This window comes from Littorina saxatilis, linkage group LG9, assembly GCF_037325665.1.
Source record: "Littorina saxatilis isolate snail1 linkage group LG9, US_GU_Lsax_2.0, whole genome shotgun sequence".
Lineage (NCBI taxonomy): Eukaryota > Metazoa > Mollusca > Gastropoda > Littorinimorpha > Littorinidae > Littorina > Littorina saxatilis.
This window is the reverse complement of record NC_090253.1, coordinates 37,855,672-37,870,865: the sequence shown is the minus strand read 5'-3', so window position 1 is coordinate 37,870,865 and position 15,194 is coordinate 37,855,672. Positions and strand designations below refer to the sequence as shown.

At 45.8% G+C, this 15,194-nt stretch overlaps 1 protein-coding gene and 1 non-coding gene across 5 annotated transcripts in view; both read right to left on the bottom strand.

The window, feature by feature from the left end:
- LOC138975978 (sarcoplasmic/endoplasmic reticulum calcium ATPase 1-like) overlaps positions 1-15,194 on the bottom strand; it is an 82,804-nt gene that overhangs the window by 44,257 nt on the left and 23,353 nt on the right. For all 4 annotated transcript variants that reach the window (XM_070348758.1, XM_070348759.1, XM_070348757.1 and 1 more), the window contains exons 6-16: positions 13,042-13,122; positions 10,000-10,085; positions 8,759-8,825; positions 8,445-8,533; positions 7,687-7,770; positions 7,208-7,301; positions 6,458-6,677; positions 5,676-5,778; positions 4,846-5,103; positions 4,159-4,276; positions 1,977-2,077 (exon numbers count right to left, since the gene is read on the bottom strand). In XM_070348758.1, the coding sequence (XP_070204859.1) occupies positions 1,977-2,077; positions 4,159-4,276; positions 4,846-5,103; positions 5,676-5,778; positions 6,458-6,677; positions 7,208-7,301; positions 7,687-7,770; positions 8,445-8,533; positions 8,759-8,825; positions 10,000-10,085; positions 13,042-13,122 (1,301 nt within the window). The remainder of the gene's footprint in view (positions 1-1,976; positions 2,078-4,158; positions 4,277-4,845; positions 5,104-5,675; positions 5,779-6,457; positions 6,678-7,207; positions 7,302-7,686; positions 7,771-8,444; positions 8,534-8,758; positions 8,826-9,999; positions 10,086-13,041; positions 13,123-15,194) is intronic.
- Positions 799-917, bottom strand: LOC138977584 (5S ribosomal RNA). The gene has a single exon (XR_011459382.1). It is a non-coding gene; the product is annotated as a 5S ribosomal RNA (ribosomal RNA).

Sequence of the window (15,194 nt, the reverse complement as noted above, 5' to 3'; positions counted from 1 at the left end):
CCGTACCCTCCGGACCCGTAGGTCCGGTGTGTTCCGGTTCGGTGCCAGACCACCCAGACCAACAGAGGTGGTCGGGTGGTCCGGTCCCGACCGAACCACTGGTCCCGTACCGTACCATCCGGACCCGTAGGTCCGGGGGGTCCGGCAAGGGCCAGAGGTACTGTCCCGCACCGGACCCTAAGGTCCGGTACGGTCCCGTACCATGGGTCCCGTCCGGACCAAACCCGGAGGTCAAGTCCAGTCGGGACCCGTGGGTCCGGTTCGATCCCGACCCGTAAGCCTGGAACGTTCCGGACCCTTGGTCCGGACCATCCGTCACCCGAACACCAGACGCTAAGGAATGGCGTGGGGTCAAGACGGTCCGGTCGGAGGTGTCGGTCTGAGCAACAGAAACAATGTTCCCGTCGCCCTGACCATTCGACAGAAGTACCACGTTCTGTCGAACACCTCCACGTCCAGTAACTAGTCGGCCGGAGCGTTTCAAGAGGGACAGCCACCAGTCACACGGACGTCAGAGGGAACCGTAGTAGCAGTGGTCGTAGGCACGAAGCCTGAAACCCCTGCCCCCACAGGACCGCCCTGAACGGGGTCAATTCGCATCCCAACCCCAGCGGGGAGGGAATTCAGAGACCCCGTCATCTCCTCCGATCTCCCCCCCCAGGAGGCCGAAACTACTGTCAAAACAGCAGCAGACGACCCAGCGAGGGAGTTCAGAGGAGGACCCGTGTCCCTCCTGGCTTCCACAGCGGTGGAAACCGAGGAGGGCACAGGAGAGGCACCGGAAAAGGAAGATTTTAATGCCAACTGCACCCGGTGTTCCCAGGCGGTCACCCATCCAAGTACTAACCGGGCCCGACGTTGCTTAACTTCGGTGGTCGGACGAGAACCGGTGTTTTCAACGTGGTATGGCCGTTGGCTGTCAAAACCTGAGTCTCTCCAGTAGCCCCTAGATCGGATTCACCAACCCCCAAAGAGGGTTGGGAATCGACCTGCCCCCGGATTCGAGCCAGGGGGGAGAAGGAAACCTTCCCCCCAGGCTTGAAACCGGGAGGAGCTGAAGCCTGAGACTGAGGGCCGGACAACGGCGTCGAAGGGGGGGAAGCCTGTTCCACTGAAGGAGAAGGAGAAAGAAGCTTTTTCTTTCCCCTCGACCTTCCCCGAACCTTCGACGGCGCAGCCCCGCCCGAAGTCTCAGGCTCAAGCCCAGCCTGTTTGAGCAAGCTCGCATTGAGCTTGCTCAAACAGGCTTTCTCCGCCCTCCCTCGCCGCAAACGCAAAGCGTTTGGGGAGGGAGAGTCGGAGCGCCGAAAGATCCCCTTCTCCGTGCGTAAAACATGACGCTGGGCGCCCGGAGAAGGGTTGCCCCCGGCAGACTCTGGTTCCGTAGAACCAGAGCCCAAAACAGGACGAGACATCCTACCTCGCCCTGTACGTACCCTTAAAGACCGAGAATTAACAAAATTCAAAGAAAATTTAGGTCAATACTCAAGTGAATGCGGCGAAACGAGAAGCAGACGACCGGTCACCACGAAGTAGGACGGGAGGCACGCCGAGTCCGCCACACAAAAACGGAGGCACAAGTTGAAGGAAACACAACGTAGCCTCAAGCCAGAAGTGGAATAACACACAATAATCCAACAGGTGATAGTCCACACAGAAAAGGAGCCTCTTAGTCCAAAATAATCCGGGAGCGTAGCAGAAACACAGCCGGTCTGACACGCGCGAAAAAAGAAAGAGGACGCGCCACCTACATCCTGTAAGGGGGAAGCACTCGGACAGTGCTTGGGATCCACGGTGGCGCATGGTTATGGGAGATAATTGTACCCACTCAGCGTTTTGTCCAATTTTTTCGGCCTATAATAGATAATGTGCAAGAATAGTACTGTCGAGGTAAGTGTTATATTGACTAGAAATATTGTACATTATTACCGTAGACAGATACCACCCCAAATTGCTCTTGACCCACAGCAACTGACCTCATACTCGATGAACTTGCGAGAGTCCTCAAGGTCCATGTCCTCGCGACGTGGAGGGTTGTCGATGGTGGCCAGCGCCAAGCAACGCAGAGTGTCGCGTCCTGAAACACCAGCCAGGGGTCACAAACAATCCTCACAGACCAAAGCAAAGAAATTCTTATTTCTCCATCTGTCAAGCCTACCCATAACAGTATAAGCCATTTGAGGTTCCATCTGGAGCTCTAGCCCACAAAAACAAGGATAGTGTTGAACTGGAAATATTCGGTATATTAACGTTTCACATCTGGAAGTATACTCGGAGGCAAAAGAAACGCAAATAAAGGATGCGTTAATTAAACCTTTATGGACTTGAAATAAAAAGAAAATAATGATACTAGCATGTTCTGCACGTGTTGTTTTAGCGGTCTTATCTTGTCAGAACCGTGTTTGCCGTTATCTGGGTCACACGTGAGGTCTTGTTGACGGGGATCCCAAACCGTCATGGGGACCACTTTCAGCTTATGCACAATGTGGAAAAGCAGCTTTTCGTGTTCAGAGTGTTCAGGCAAGCTGTACCGTACTCACAAAACTGTTACAACATTCATTTCTGCGACACAGGCGCGATGCCGAGACTATCACCAGATCAGCGCCAACAGGCGATCGGGAGACTTGATGCCAGACAATCAGTTCAGCAAGTTGCTGGGGCATTTGGAGTAAATGTCACCACGGTTTATCGCCTGCAGCAACGTTGTCATGCCAATAACAGTACCTGCGACTTACCAGGACGTGGCAGACCCCGGGTAACAACAGCCCGACAAGATCGCCATCTTGTTCATCAACACCAGCAAGGTGCATTCGAAACTGCCGCCAACACAGCCCGTAACACATTTGGGGTGCATGGACAACCAGTCAGTGCCAGAACTCTACGCCGACGCCTTGGTGGGCAGAACCTGGTAAATCGGCGTCCTGCTCGACGTCCTGTATTGACAGCTCAGCATCGCCTGGATCGTCTAGCCTGGGCCCAGGAGCATGCCCACTGGCGCCATCGGGACTGGCGGAGGGTTCTTTTTTCGGACGAGAAGCGCTTTTGCCTGGAACCTGGCGATGGGCGTGTCCGGATCTGGCGAAGACCTGGACAGCGGTTTGCTAACAATAACATCCTGCAGCATGATCGCCAGCGTCATGATATGCGGCGCCATTGGTGTCAATTAGCGAGTAGGACCTGTCGTCTTTCAGAACGTCGGCCAAGGTCGTGGGAATGGTGTCAATGCAGATCGCTACATCAATCAAGTCCTGCGTCCCTATGTGGTTCCATTTGTCCAGAGGTACCGTAACTGCCTGTTCCAGCAAGACAATGCCCGTCCCCATACTGCACGTGCTACCCAGGACAGGTTGCGTCACAACAGCGTGAACATTCTGCCTCATCCTGCTCGATCTCCGGATCTCAACCCAATCGAACACTTTTAGAACATCATGCAAAGAAGGATTAATGCCCTTGCCCGGAGACCCCGCACAGCAGCAGAACTGCGTGCTGCCGTGACCCAGGTGTGGGCTCAGGTCCCTCAGCAGCAAATTAATCACCTCGTCCTCTCCATGTACCGGAGGTGCGCCACAGTCATCAACGCCCAGGGAGGAGCAACACGCTTTTGACTTTCAACAGTCTTCAAACAGTGTTCAGTGGAACATGGCACGTCATGCTCTCATCCCAATACACTTTTCCGTATGGTTTTTGTATCGGTCAATTTGTTTCCTTGTTATTGTTAACCCGAAATAATTAATTCGACATTAAAATTCATGGGTAACCCATCTTCACTGCAGCATTTGCGTTTCTTTTGCCTCTGAGTTTAGAATGGTAAGCTGGTAAGAGCTACTGGTTCCTGCTTTTGCTCTGCTGATGTAATGGAATATACCTTCTTTGACTAGCCACGGTTTCATTTTCCCCTGCTAATGTAATTAAACCAGCGCATGCATAATTATGCTTTCTTTGACTATCCACTGTACCCGAGTTACTGGTTTATGTGGGAGACTGGGAACTTGTGAGTCACTTTTCACCAGTTTCATAATGGCCAGCACAATCACTGCCAAAGATGCACACAAAAAAACTCTTGCAAACTAACGAGTAGTTTTACCTCTGCGGGCAAAACCCTCCCTGTCAAGAGACTCAGCATGAACATTTGTAATACTCATAAACTTGTGCAGTCACCTGTTCCGTAGATCTTGGTCAGCTTCATGATCTCGTTCTTGATGGCGGGGGACATGGGAACCTTGTTGTGGCCGATACGCACGTGCGTGCACCTGTCCAGCAGACCCTCAGGAGCTCCCTGCAACAGCCATGTCAATTATAAATAACACTCTCAACATCAAAAGCATCATCACTGTATTCTGTACGCAAATATTTCTTTGCGCAAAAGATCACAAGCCTTACGAAGGAAACTAAATCACAGCAAAGACAGCAGCGCTGCATTCCTATGCTTTCCGCAACACCTGAGTGCACTGAATACACCGACAACTTTAAAGACAACGCCAACCCCTGCTGCTGCTGTAACAGCTCTGCAGTTATCAACTACAAAAGAAGATTCAAAAGACTGATTTTCCAAAGACCCAAGCTATTCTTGAATTGGTATTGGTATCATGTCGTTCTGTGAGGTTACTTTAAAGGTGACTCTTAAAAGCCTTAATTGAGCCCGAAAGTGACTTCGTAAAGTCTTTTTACTGAAAACTCCTAGCTAAAGCATCATGCGGTCAGCTTTGCGAGGTATACTTTGCATAGTTGACCGCCCAATTAAGGACAGGTTTCATGGACATTTGGGTTGCTTACTTACTGGCGAAAGCCAGCTGCCATACCAATCTTCCCACATTTCACTGGGAGGTATAACTCCTAGCAACCCACCTTGGCGAACATGCGAGCACCGCCGGGCACACGGGTGGGCTTGTTGGGCGCGCAGTAGACACTCATGGACTTGCGGTCACGGGAGAACTCCAATGTGAACTCCTTACGCCACATGTCTAGGATGACTTGGTTGCAGACAGTACCCATCTCGCGCTTGTTGAGGGACGTCTTGTCCGTGTTGTAGAAGTTGAGCTTCTCCGTCAGCACCGTCAGGGCTGTCTCTGTTGCCTCGCCCACCTTTTCGTAACAGTCCTTGGTCTGTGTGGAAAGTAAGCGAGGCTTTATAGGAATCACTTTGCCCTTTGTTGGCACATTTATTTGAAAGTCAACTGAAGCTTTGGAATGACAAAGGAACAATAAAGAAAGAGTGAGTGAAGACACACACATACGTTTGTGATTTCTCTCACTTTAGCCCACTCTTATTCAGAGAACCAGTATAGAAAAACAACAACAGCGAGCAGAACTGGAAACCATGCCAACAAACAACTCTATATTCAGATCACAAAACTGATGAATCGGAATGACTTTGCAACACTTGAAAGCCCAAAAGAAATCCTTTCCTTCTGGACAATTCAGAAAACGTTAACCCTTAATAGCTCTGACGTCGCAATTTAGCGACAGCACACTTCAGCCTTGATATCACTTGATCTACTTGTCACATTAAAGAATGGCTTAGTCGCTGTCATCTCACCATAAACTCAAGTCAATTGGTCTACTGGTTAAACAGATATAAGCAGTTGAAGACAGAAATGTGTGGGGCTGGTAGTAGTACAAAAATCGAGCAGAAATCTAGAAGGACGTATGAGTCTGAAAGGGTTAACCACTCTCACCTCGTTGTAGTCCACACTGGAGTCGTTGCACATAGCGCAGATGGTGCACAGTTCTTCCAAACCAGGGAAGTCGCCGGCCTTCACCTTCTTGCCGTTCTGGTAGCTGAAATCATTCATGCATACTGGTCATGAAACCATTCAAGACATAGGTGTTTCCAGGGGTAACGCTCACTGCAAAATTGTGCATAAATACGGCACTTTTGGGAATGCCTTACGCATTTCAGGTCGTGTTGAGTGTCAACTGATGCAAATCATACACAAGTCAGTGTTACCCCTGTGTTCCAGTCATGCATTTTTTGTTTTAAATGAACTGAAGTGTTAGACTTGGTAATAGTGCAATTTGAAAGGAATTCTCAGTGGACTGTCACGAAACAACATATCCTCATTTTCTATTAAAATCAGCATGTCTACTTTTGCTAAAAGGTCTTAAAAGGGGGGTTTGTTTGTTTGTTTGTTCGAAGGGTGATATCAGGGTGGTGCTGCTTTGACATTTAACGTGCGCCACACACAAGACGGAAGTCGCAGCACAGGCTTCATGTCTCACCCAGTCACATTATTCTGACACCGGACCAACCAGCCCTAGCACTAACCCCATAATGCCAGACGCCAGGCGGAGCAGCCACTAGATTGCCAATTTTAAAGTCTTAGGTATGACCCGGCCGGGGTTCGAACCCACGACCTCCCGCTCACTGGGAGGACGCCTTACCACTAGGCCACCGTGTTGCGGTCTTAAAAGGGGGGGTACCACTGTATAACAAGACTCTCTGAAAAACACAACTCACAGTTCTCCCTCAGGGGCGTAGGTGGAGCCAGTAACCTCAAACTGCGTGGTCTTGATCTGGTTGGTGTCGATCTGGCTGAAGGTGAAGAGTTTGCAGACAGACATCTGATTGGTGGTCAGTGTTCCTGTCTTGTCGGAGCAGATGACGGAGGTGCAACCCAGAGTCTCCACAGACGGCAAGCTGCGCACGATAGCGTTCTTCTTGGCCATACGACGAGTACCTGTCAACACACCATTTCCCACGCATGTCAAAATATCCAAATACAGGAAGGTTGTAGGTTAACAGGCTGTTCTTCAAACTATGAATAATCGAAAAACCCTTTCCTGTTTCTGATAATCTTTTACCTGTTGCACACAAGACTAGAGGGTCTGAGAAAGTATCAAATGGTGCCTTACTAAATTAAAAGATTGACTATGTGTGTGTGTGCGCGTGCATATGCGTGCGTGCGTTGAATAATTTTGATTGTCCAAATGCACAACAATACTTGTGTGCGTGCAAGTGTGAATGAATGTACATGAGCCTGTGCACATGTACATGCAGAACATTTCCAGGACGTATGTGTGTTTGACCAAGGCATTCAGACAGCCTCTGACCGACAAACAAAGAAAGCGTCAAAATAGAATTAACTCTGCCCTTTTGAACTGTTTTGTCCACAGTTAAGACCCATAGCACTCACTATCTTGGCTTTTTCATGAATGATACAAAGTCGGCAGTGAGTGCGAAAGGTGAGAGAAGAGAAGGTGCATTTACCCAAGGCCAGACAGGTGGTGATAACGGCAGGCAGACCCTCAGGGATGGCAGCCACAGCCAGAGCCACAGCGATCTTGAAGTAGTAGATGGCTCCCTGGATCACAACAAAAGACACCAATTTTAACACATGTGAAAGAAGCAAAGAAGGGTTGGGGGATGGGTGTGTTTGTTTGAGAAATGGGATAAGATTGGGAGTGACTGTGTGTCTGGCTGTTTGTATGTGTGTCTGCTTGTGGTCTGTCTGTTTGTGTGTGTGGGTCGATGAGGGAGAAAGGCTGGGGAAATCTGAGAATGGATTAACTGGTGAGTCCATAATCAGCTGATAACCTGAACGCTGAAAACCTTCACAACCATTCAGTTCCGCGTCCGATAACCTTTCAAACAGACACCAGAATTGTATACTTCTGTGTGCTGATGAATAGATCTGACTTTCAGGAATGACAAAAAAAAAAAGTGACAGCAGTCTAATCTATACTGACCTTCATCCAGGATCCACCGTGAGCAGGGTCGTTGAAGTGACCGATGTTGATGGCCCACACAGCCACACAGATGATTGTGATCACCTGCACACATAATACACAACACATTACAACATCTTGTCATGCCAATGCCCAACTTAGATCTGTTAAAGCCTGGGCGAAGTCGACTATGCAAGTATACTTTGCGAAGCTGGTCGCACGAAGCTTTCGCACTTTGCGAAGTCAACTTCGGGCTCAATTAAGGACTGGCTTTACAGAAATGTTACAATAAATTGAATAATGTACAACCTCTCCTTGTCATGCCAATGTCCAACGTACATCTTTTTACAGAAATGTTGCAATCATGTACAATCTCTCCTTGTCATGCTAATGCCCAACGTGCATCTTTTTACAGAATTTGGTCAGATATATTCATTCGTTTGCTGTTAACATTTCTCTTAAAAGCATTTTCTTCTTCATTTGTCATCACTCTTTTGCGGCTTAACTAACAAATCACAGTTTTGCGAAAACAGTAAATTTTTCTTTACAGAAGATGGTCCTTCAGGTTCTTTCTTCAACAGTTTTTAGTCTACATCAAAACGTTCAGGGTGTGCACGAAAAGAAACAGAATGCAACAGCCACACATTCTTTTTAAGATAAATATATCACAATGCCAAAGAACATTGATGTAAGAGGCCAGAGCTCCTCCCCCACAACTTTGCTCCATTTTAAAATTCACTCCATAAATAACTGATTAAATCAATGAAAAGACGGCTGACCTTTGACAGCTGGTTGCTGAACTCGTCCAGTTTCTGCTGCAGGGGTGTCTTTTCCTGTTCTGTGTCCATCATCTCGTTACGGATTTTACCTGAAATGCATAAATCACAATAACTTGTTTGCTCAATAAGCCAAGGCAGGAGCCTCTCAGAAATTGCTATTTAAAGTACAAGTCAATTTGTCATAATAGTTCTATGCATCAAAGTTTTGTAAAGTAAAGTGATAGGGCAGATTATCACCAAATCAGAGCACACAAATACTGACACGTACACTGACACATACACTAATACAGACACACTGTCTCTCTTTCTCTTACCGATCTCTGTGGCCAGTCCTGTGCCTACAACAAGTCCCTTGCATTTTCCAGCTGCAACGTTTGTTCCCTGCAAAATAAAAATTGTCTTCATCAAAAATTGTCACAGCAGTATGCACTAAACAAGAAGGGCAAAGCCCATACGAATCACATGCTTTACACATTTTTCCTACCAAAATACATGTGACCTTGACCCAAGGTCAAGGTCATCCAAGGTCATGCAACACAAAGCTGTTAATTCAAGACATAGGAAGTACAATGGTGCTTATTGGCTCTTTCTACCATGAGATATGGTCACTTTTAGTGGTTCACTACCTTATTTTGGTCACATTTCATAAGGGTCAAAGTGACCTTGACCTTGATCATATGTGACCAAATGTGTCTCATGATGAAAGCATAACATGTGCCCCACATAATTTTTAAGTTTGAAACAGTTATCTTCCATAGTTCAGGGTCAAGGTCACTTCAAAATATGTATACAATCCAACTTTGAAGAGCTCCTGTGACCTTGACCTTGAAGCAAGGTAAACCAAACTGGTATCAAAAGATGGGGCTTACTTTGCCCTATATATCATATATAGGTGAGGTATTCAATCTCAAAAACATCAGAGAAAATGGGAAAAATGTGAAAAATAGCTGTTTTTTAGGCAACATTTATGGCCCCTGCGACCTTGACCTTGAAGCAAGGTCAAGATGCTATGTATGTTTTTTGTGGCCTTGTCATCATACACCATCTTGCCAAATTTGGTACTGATAGACTGAATAGTGTCCAAGAAATATCCAACGTTAAAGTTTTCCGGACGGACGGACGGACGGACGGACGGACGGACGACTCGGGTGAGTACATAGACTCACTTTTGCTTCGCATGTGAGTCAAAAATGACATCCCAGTTTTGCGGGTAACGCTTTGACCTTGTACTGGTTTTCAACTTTTTTTGAAAAGCGCAGAAGTTGGAAGGGAATTAATGTTCTCTTTATATCACAAACTGTAGGTGAAGTTTGTCCGCAACTTCGCCCATAACATAATTTTAAAAGCAGAACCAGTACAACTAAAATCACATAAACTTTCTCTATCTCTATTTTGTATTTCTTTTCACATTTAGGAAACTTGTGACACACCAGTGTGTTAAACTGTTATAATTCCCTCACCCTATCACAATATCAAACACCACATCACACAGCCAAGAAGTTTTTGGTTGTAAAAAGAAGCCTGATTTAACAATTCAGCTTCCGTCTGTACTCACAGAGAAGAGCAGGTTCTTTTTGTCCTGGTTCACAGCTCGGGGGTCAGGGATGGGGTCTGAGTGTTTCAACACACTGACGCTCTCTCCTGCAACAGCCACACCAAAACATTGTCAACAAACAATCACAAAAACTTGTGTCAAATCTGCAGTCACACACTTAATGTGTGCACATTTACAATACCCAAAAAAACCACAGTGGGATATGAACACTGAAACCAATTATTTGCTTCCACCAGTTTTGCAACCGCATAGAAAACGCCGACTTAAAAAATGTGATGACATTTTTTGCTTGTATACACTGAACACAGGACAATCAATTTTTGTCTTAGATTTGTGTCAATAATTCACAAAAATAATGTGGGTTTACCGGAAGCGTGTCCTCACTACCATAGATAATTAGATGTCCACACTTACATTGTCAATATCTAGCGCTTGATAAAGATTGCGATAAGATAACTATCTTCTGATCAGCGGAAATATCTAAATATACTTGTCTTGGACTAACTACACTTTCCATGCATGCTGGTACAATTAGTAAATTACAAAAGGCAAACTCCATCAATGAAGAAAATGTGATCAGAAGTTTATATGACATGTACTTCTAACTCTTTCAGCCCTGCGCCCGACAGTTTGTCGGGCGCTCCTTAGCAGCTTTCAGCGCCTGTGCCCGACAAACTGTCGGGCGGCGACACGCATCTTCTCTGGCCTTGTTTCTGATCTAAAAATAAAAGACAGGTCACGAGCAAGGGAGGTAAATCTGTTCCCACTTCCTTCTGCTTTGTTTGGAGCAATTTGGCGAACGAAAATCGTCCGATTGAGTGTTTTTTGAGCATTTTTCCTGCGAAATATGAGCAACCAACGCCGCTACTCGTTGAGGCAGGTTCTTGACGAGATTTTCCTCGACGATGACACTGATTATGATGCCGAATGCGATGTTTCTTCGTCTCAATCGAGTGAAACAAGTGGTGATTTGAGTGCACAAGACCTGTGCGAGGGATTCGATGCAAATGTGAGACAGAAACATCCTGTGACTTGTTGGAACAACTGTGACAGAGTGGTGTGTTTACCTACATTTTGGTGTTGTGTTTGTGACTTGGAAGAAGGATTTCTTTGAACTTTACACACTTCAGAAGGTACTGACTGCTACTCAACAGGTAAGAACATGCACTTATCATACAACACACATTTTATGTGTCTACAACTATTAGTTGCAGAGTTAGAAGCGCTTTAGTGAAGCACCCATCAGATTGCACTGCAGTGCCAAAACCCTCCAGGCTGGAGAGGCTGCTGAGCCTGCACTGCAGTCAGGGCTGAAGGTGTTAAAGTACTATAAAAGCATCGGTGTATTCACACCTGAGAGAGAGAGAGGGGCAGGGAGAGAGGGAGAGAGAGGGAGAGAAAGAGAGAGAGAGAGAGAGAGAGAGAGAGAGAGAGAGAGAGAGAGAGAGAGAGAGAGAGAGAGAGACTCAAGACTCAAATGGTTTACTGGTTAGGCAATCTGCCCATGACCAAGTGGGGATGGGGGGGGATCGGGCATAATTAATACAACACTTTTCGAAATCGAACGCGTGTCCGCGTACACACGTTGTTTACTGACTTGGTGTGTCCAATGTCAGACGCGTAGTTTTTCGATACAGTTTGTGTTCACACATGGTTTCATTGCCAATGTTCGTGCGATATATCAAAGTTCAAGTTTGAAGGTAAACCCTGAGAAAATTAACCAGAGTCCTTGGTCACATGGTCTATTTCGCGTCGGTAGAGTTTTCGTCGCACATCCGTGGTCTCTTCAATGAATGCCAGTCGCTCTGCTTCATCTGAACTCATGTCTACTTTGTCCCTGTTAAACGCCCAGTAGAGTGTTTCAGCTTTGATGCAGTCGTACGTGAATATAAAGTCTTCAGATTTTGCAAGCAGCTGTTTAGAAGAAACATTGTACATCACTCTCTTCAAAGACTTATTCTTTGTTTTGTCTAGCACACAGGGCAGTTTCTGTCTTGTTCTGGGGTTCATAGTCATTTCTACAGCAAGCTCTTTTATGTCCCCTAGAGTGTACTCCCTTTCCAAAGCATTCTTCTCAGCTTCAACCAACAGCTTTTCGACAGGTTCCTCTGTGTCACTCCCTGACGTAAAGTGGTCACTGTCAGTAGCCACGCACATGGAGTCAATGGATTGCTGCGAGGCAGGCCCCGTCACCTTGGATGGAATGTGGCTCCGTGGCTCACGTGCTTTAATGTTCACAACACAGCTCGCCCCACTGTCAACGTGTTCGTCGGCGTGTACTCTCATTTTTTGTGTGTCCCTAATACCTTGTGATTTGTCGTACGTGTCTCTGGAAATTGTACAGTGTGTGTTTGCTGGATTTCTCAACATGTTCTCCAAGCATGTCCCCTCCTCGACCAACTGCGGATCCAGACATGGCCTGACCAAACAGATCTGAGGACCAAAATGTGGGGAGCACTGGAGGACCTGGAAAGAACGTCCATGTTCATGGCATCCTCCAGATTCCGAGTCTGACACAACCGTCGTACGAAGAAGAAGAAGAAGAGCTGGATTTCTCAGGTTATCAGATTATCAGCAGCAGAATCGCGTACCTTTTTGTTGTAAAATTTTTGGGCTCGCTGTCTGTCACGCCTGAGCTGCGAAGGGTTTTTGTTCACGTTGTGTTGGTTTGCTCTGCAAATGGCGGCTTGTTGATTCTCTTTGCTGTGCAGTCGAAGCATAACTGTGGCTCCTCCTTCTCCGGCGACTTTCCAGTACTTGGCGTAGTGGTCAGCTAGCAGGCCTGTCAAGGCAGCTTCCAAGGCAGTTGGTAGTCCAACGACCGGCATTTTCTTCACTTTTTCAAGGAAATTGCTGGAGCAAAATAGTATGTGCTGCTACAAGCTGTCGAGAGAGAGAGAGACAGAGAGAGAGTCAGAGATGATGTGCGTGCGTGCATGCAAACTTGTGCCCACTAGTGTGCATGTGTCTGCACAATCATCAGTGCTCATGTTCTCCAGAGATACGCTACTTTATGGCGCTGCACACAGTGCAATACTGTACCTGTCAGAATAGCTTGATCTATCCTCAAGGTGGTGGAATTGATTTTCAAGATACGGATGTCAGCTGGAACTTTGTCACCCACTGAAACAACAACAAGAGATGTCCCGTGTCATTCCATTACACTAACATCGAACGCAGAAGAAGAAGAAGAAGAATTCCATTACACTGACACTGACAGATCAACACAATCTCCTTACAAATCAGGAGGAATGTACAAACTCTTCAAAGAAGAAAGCTGCTGTCTTGTTTGACATTTTGTCATTCCTCCTCCCCTTTCTCGTTCCCTGAAATGTTTCCCTGAACAGCCCTGCAATATTTTTTGTAAAATAACTCAAGATTCTCAATAGTCACTACAGCTCTGGCAGTAGAAAGCTACAAAAAAGAAAGTTATCGAGAACAAACTCAGCTGATCCCAACTGTTTCAACTGCCATTATAAAAGATCCAGTAAATCTAAGACGAACATGTATGAAAACCTTCCTTTTCACATTTACATGGATAAAAACTAACAAGAAGGGCAAAGCCCACACGACTCACATGCTGAACAGACCTTGATCTTTCTTTCAGAATAATTTTACAATAATTTTACAATAAAACTGAGAAAAACAATATTTATTCAGCAAAGAAAATAATTACAGAAAACTTGGAACTTGAAGATATGTAACCTAACGTGAGTTAGTATGAAAAATAATGTATTTCCCTCACACATATGTAGTTTTGGAAGAGTTATTTTCAATACAGTGGTCGCCGGTTAATATGACCGCGGTTAATATGACCAGCCGCGTATAAAAACGGTCATACACGTAAAAATCCACTCGTGCAAAAACACGAGTGAACGTGGGAGTTTTAGCCCACGAACGCAGAAGAAGAAGAAGAACCAGCCGCGTATTATGACCAATTTTACCCGGTCCGGAATTGTCCTTCTTTGTTATGTATTAGAAAAAGCCGCTTAATATGACCACAACGCCGCTTAATATGGCCACATTGTTTCGAGAAAATTGCAACAAGTTCACATCTTTTTCAGTTTGAAATCACTCGGGGGAAAAAAATACATACGATTTTTTGAAAAAGGCAAAAAGGCGTGCGATATTTTCTTTCTTTTTCGTGAATGAAACTAAAGTGATCAGTGATCAGTGCTCAGTGATCTCCAATGTCGCGATCATTATTCTCTCTCTTTTTTTCCCCGAGACTGAGCGTCATAAAAAAGGCAAAAAAGCGTGCGATCTTTTCATTATTTCCCGTGAATAAATCTAAAGTGATTACGAACATTATTCTCTCTCTTTTTGGCAAACAGAGCACGAGCCAACCAATCGTTCAGTCTGATTCAAGAGGAAACAATGTCGAAACGAAAACGCCAAGATCGGACAGCCGAGGAAAAGCTAGAACTTATTGACAAATTTAAAGCTCTACCATCCTGTAGTATGCGTGAGAGTGCTGCACAGTTGGGCTTCAACAGAGGATTTTTGACAAACATTCTCAAGAATGAAGACAGCGTGAGGAAGGAGTGCGCAACGCAGGATTCACCGCAACGAAAGCGCCTACGACATGGAAAAGACAAAGATGTGGAAGAGACCGAGACAGAACCTGAAAGTGATGACGAAGAGGAACCCCCACCCCCACCCCCAACAGCTCCTGAAAATTAATGAGAGCGCTCATGGAGAAACTGAGGTCTGGACTTCAAAGTCGCGGCTACAACATGGAGAAGTTTGGAGCCTTTGACAATGGAGTGAAGGATCTCCTCTGGTCTAGCACCAACACACAGACCAACATCCGTGATTTTTTCCAGGCCCCTAAGTGAACATTTGGACGTGTATATATGCCGTTTCTTCCATTTATTTTTCATTCCATTTCAATTTCTTTTCAACGGACGTCATCTATAATGGCTACAATGTACAGTACACATATTTAATTTTGTGTTTGTTGCCAACAAGTTACATTTTCTTACAATTATTAATTTTAAAAAAAGTTTCGTTTTGCGAATTTTTTTAAGTCGTTTTCTCTAACATCGGTTAATATGACCAGCCGCTTATTATGACCATTTTATCCCGGTCCCAAAGTGGTCATATTAACCGGCGACCACTGTAGTTCAAGGTCAAGGTCACTTCAAAATATATACATTTCAACTTTGAAGGACCCTTGCGACCTTGACCTTGAA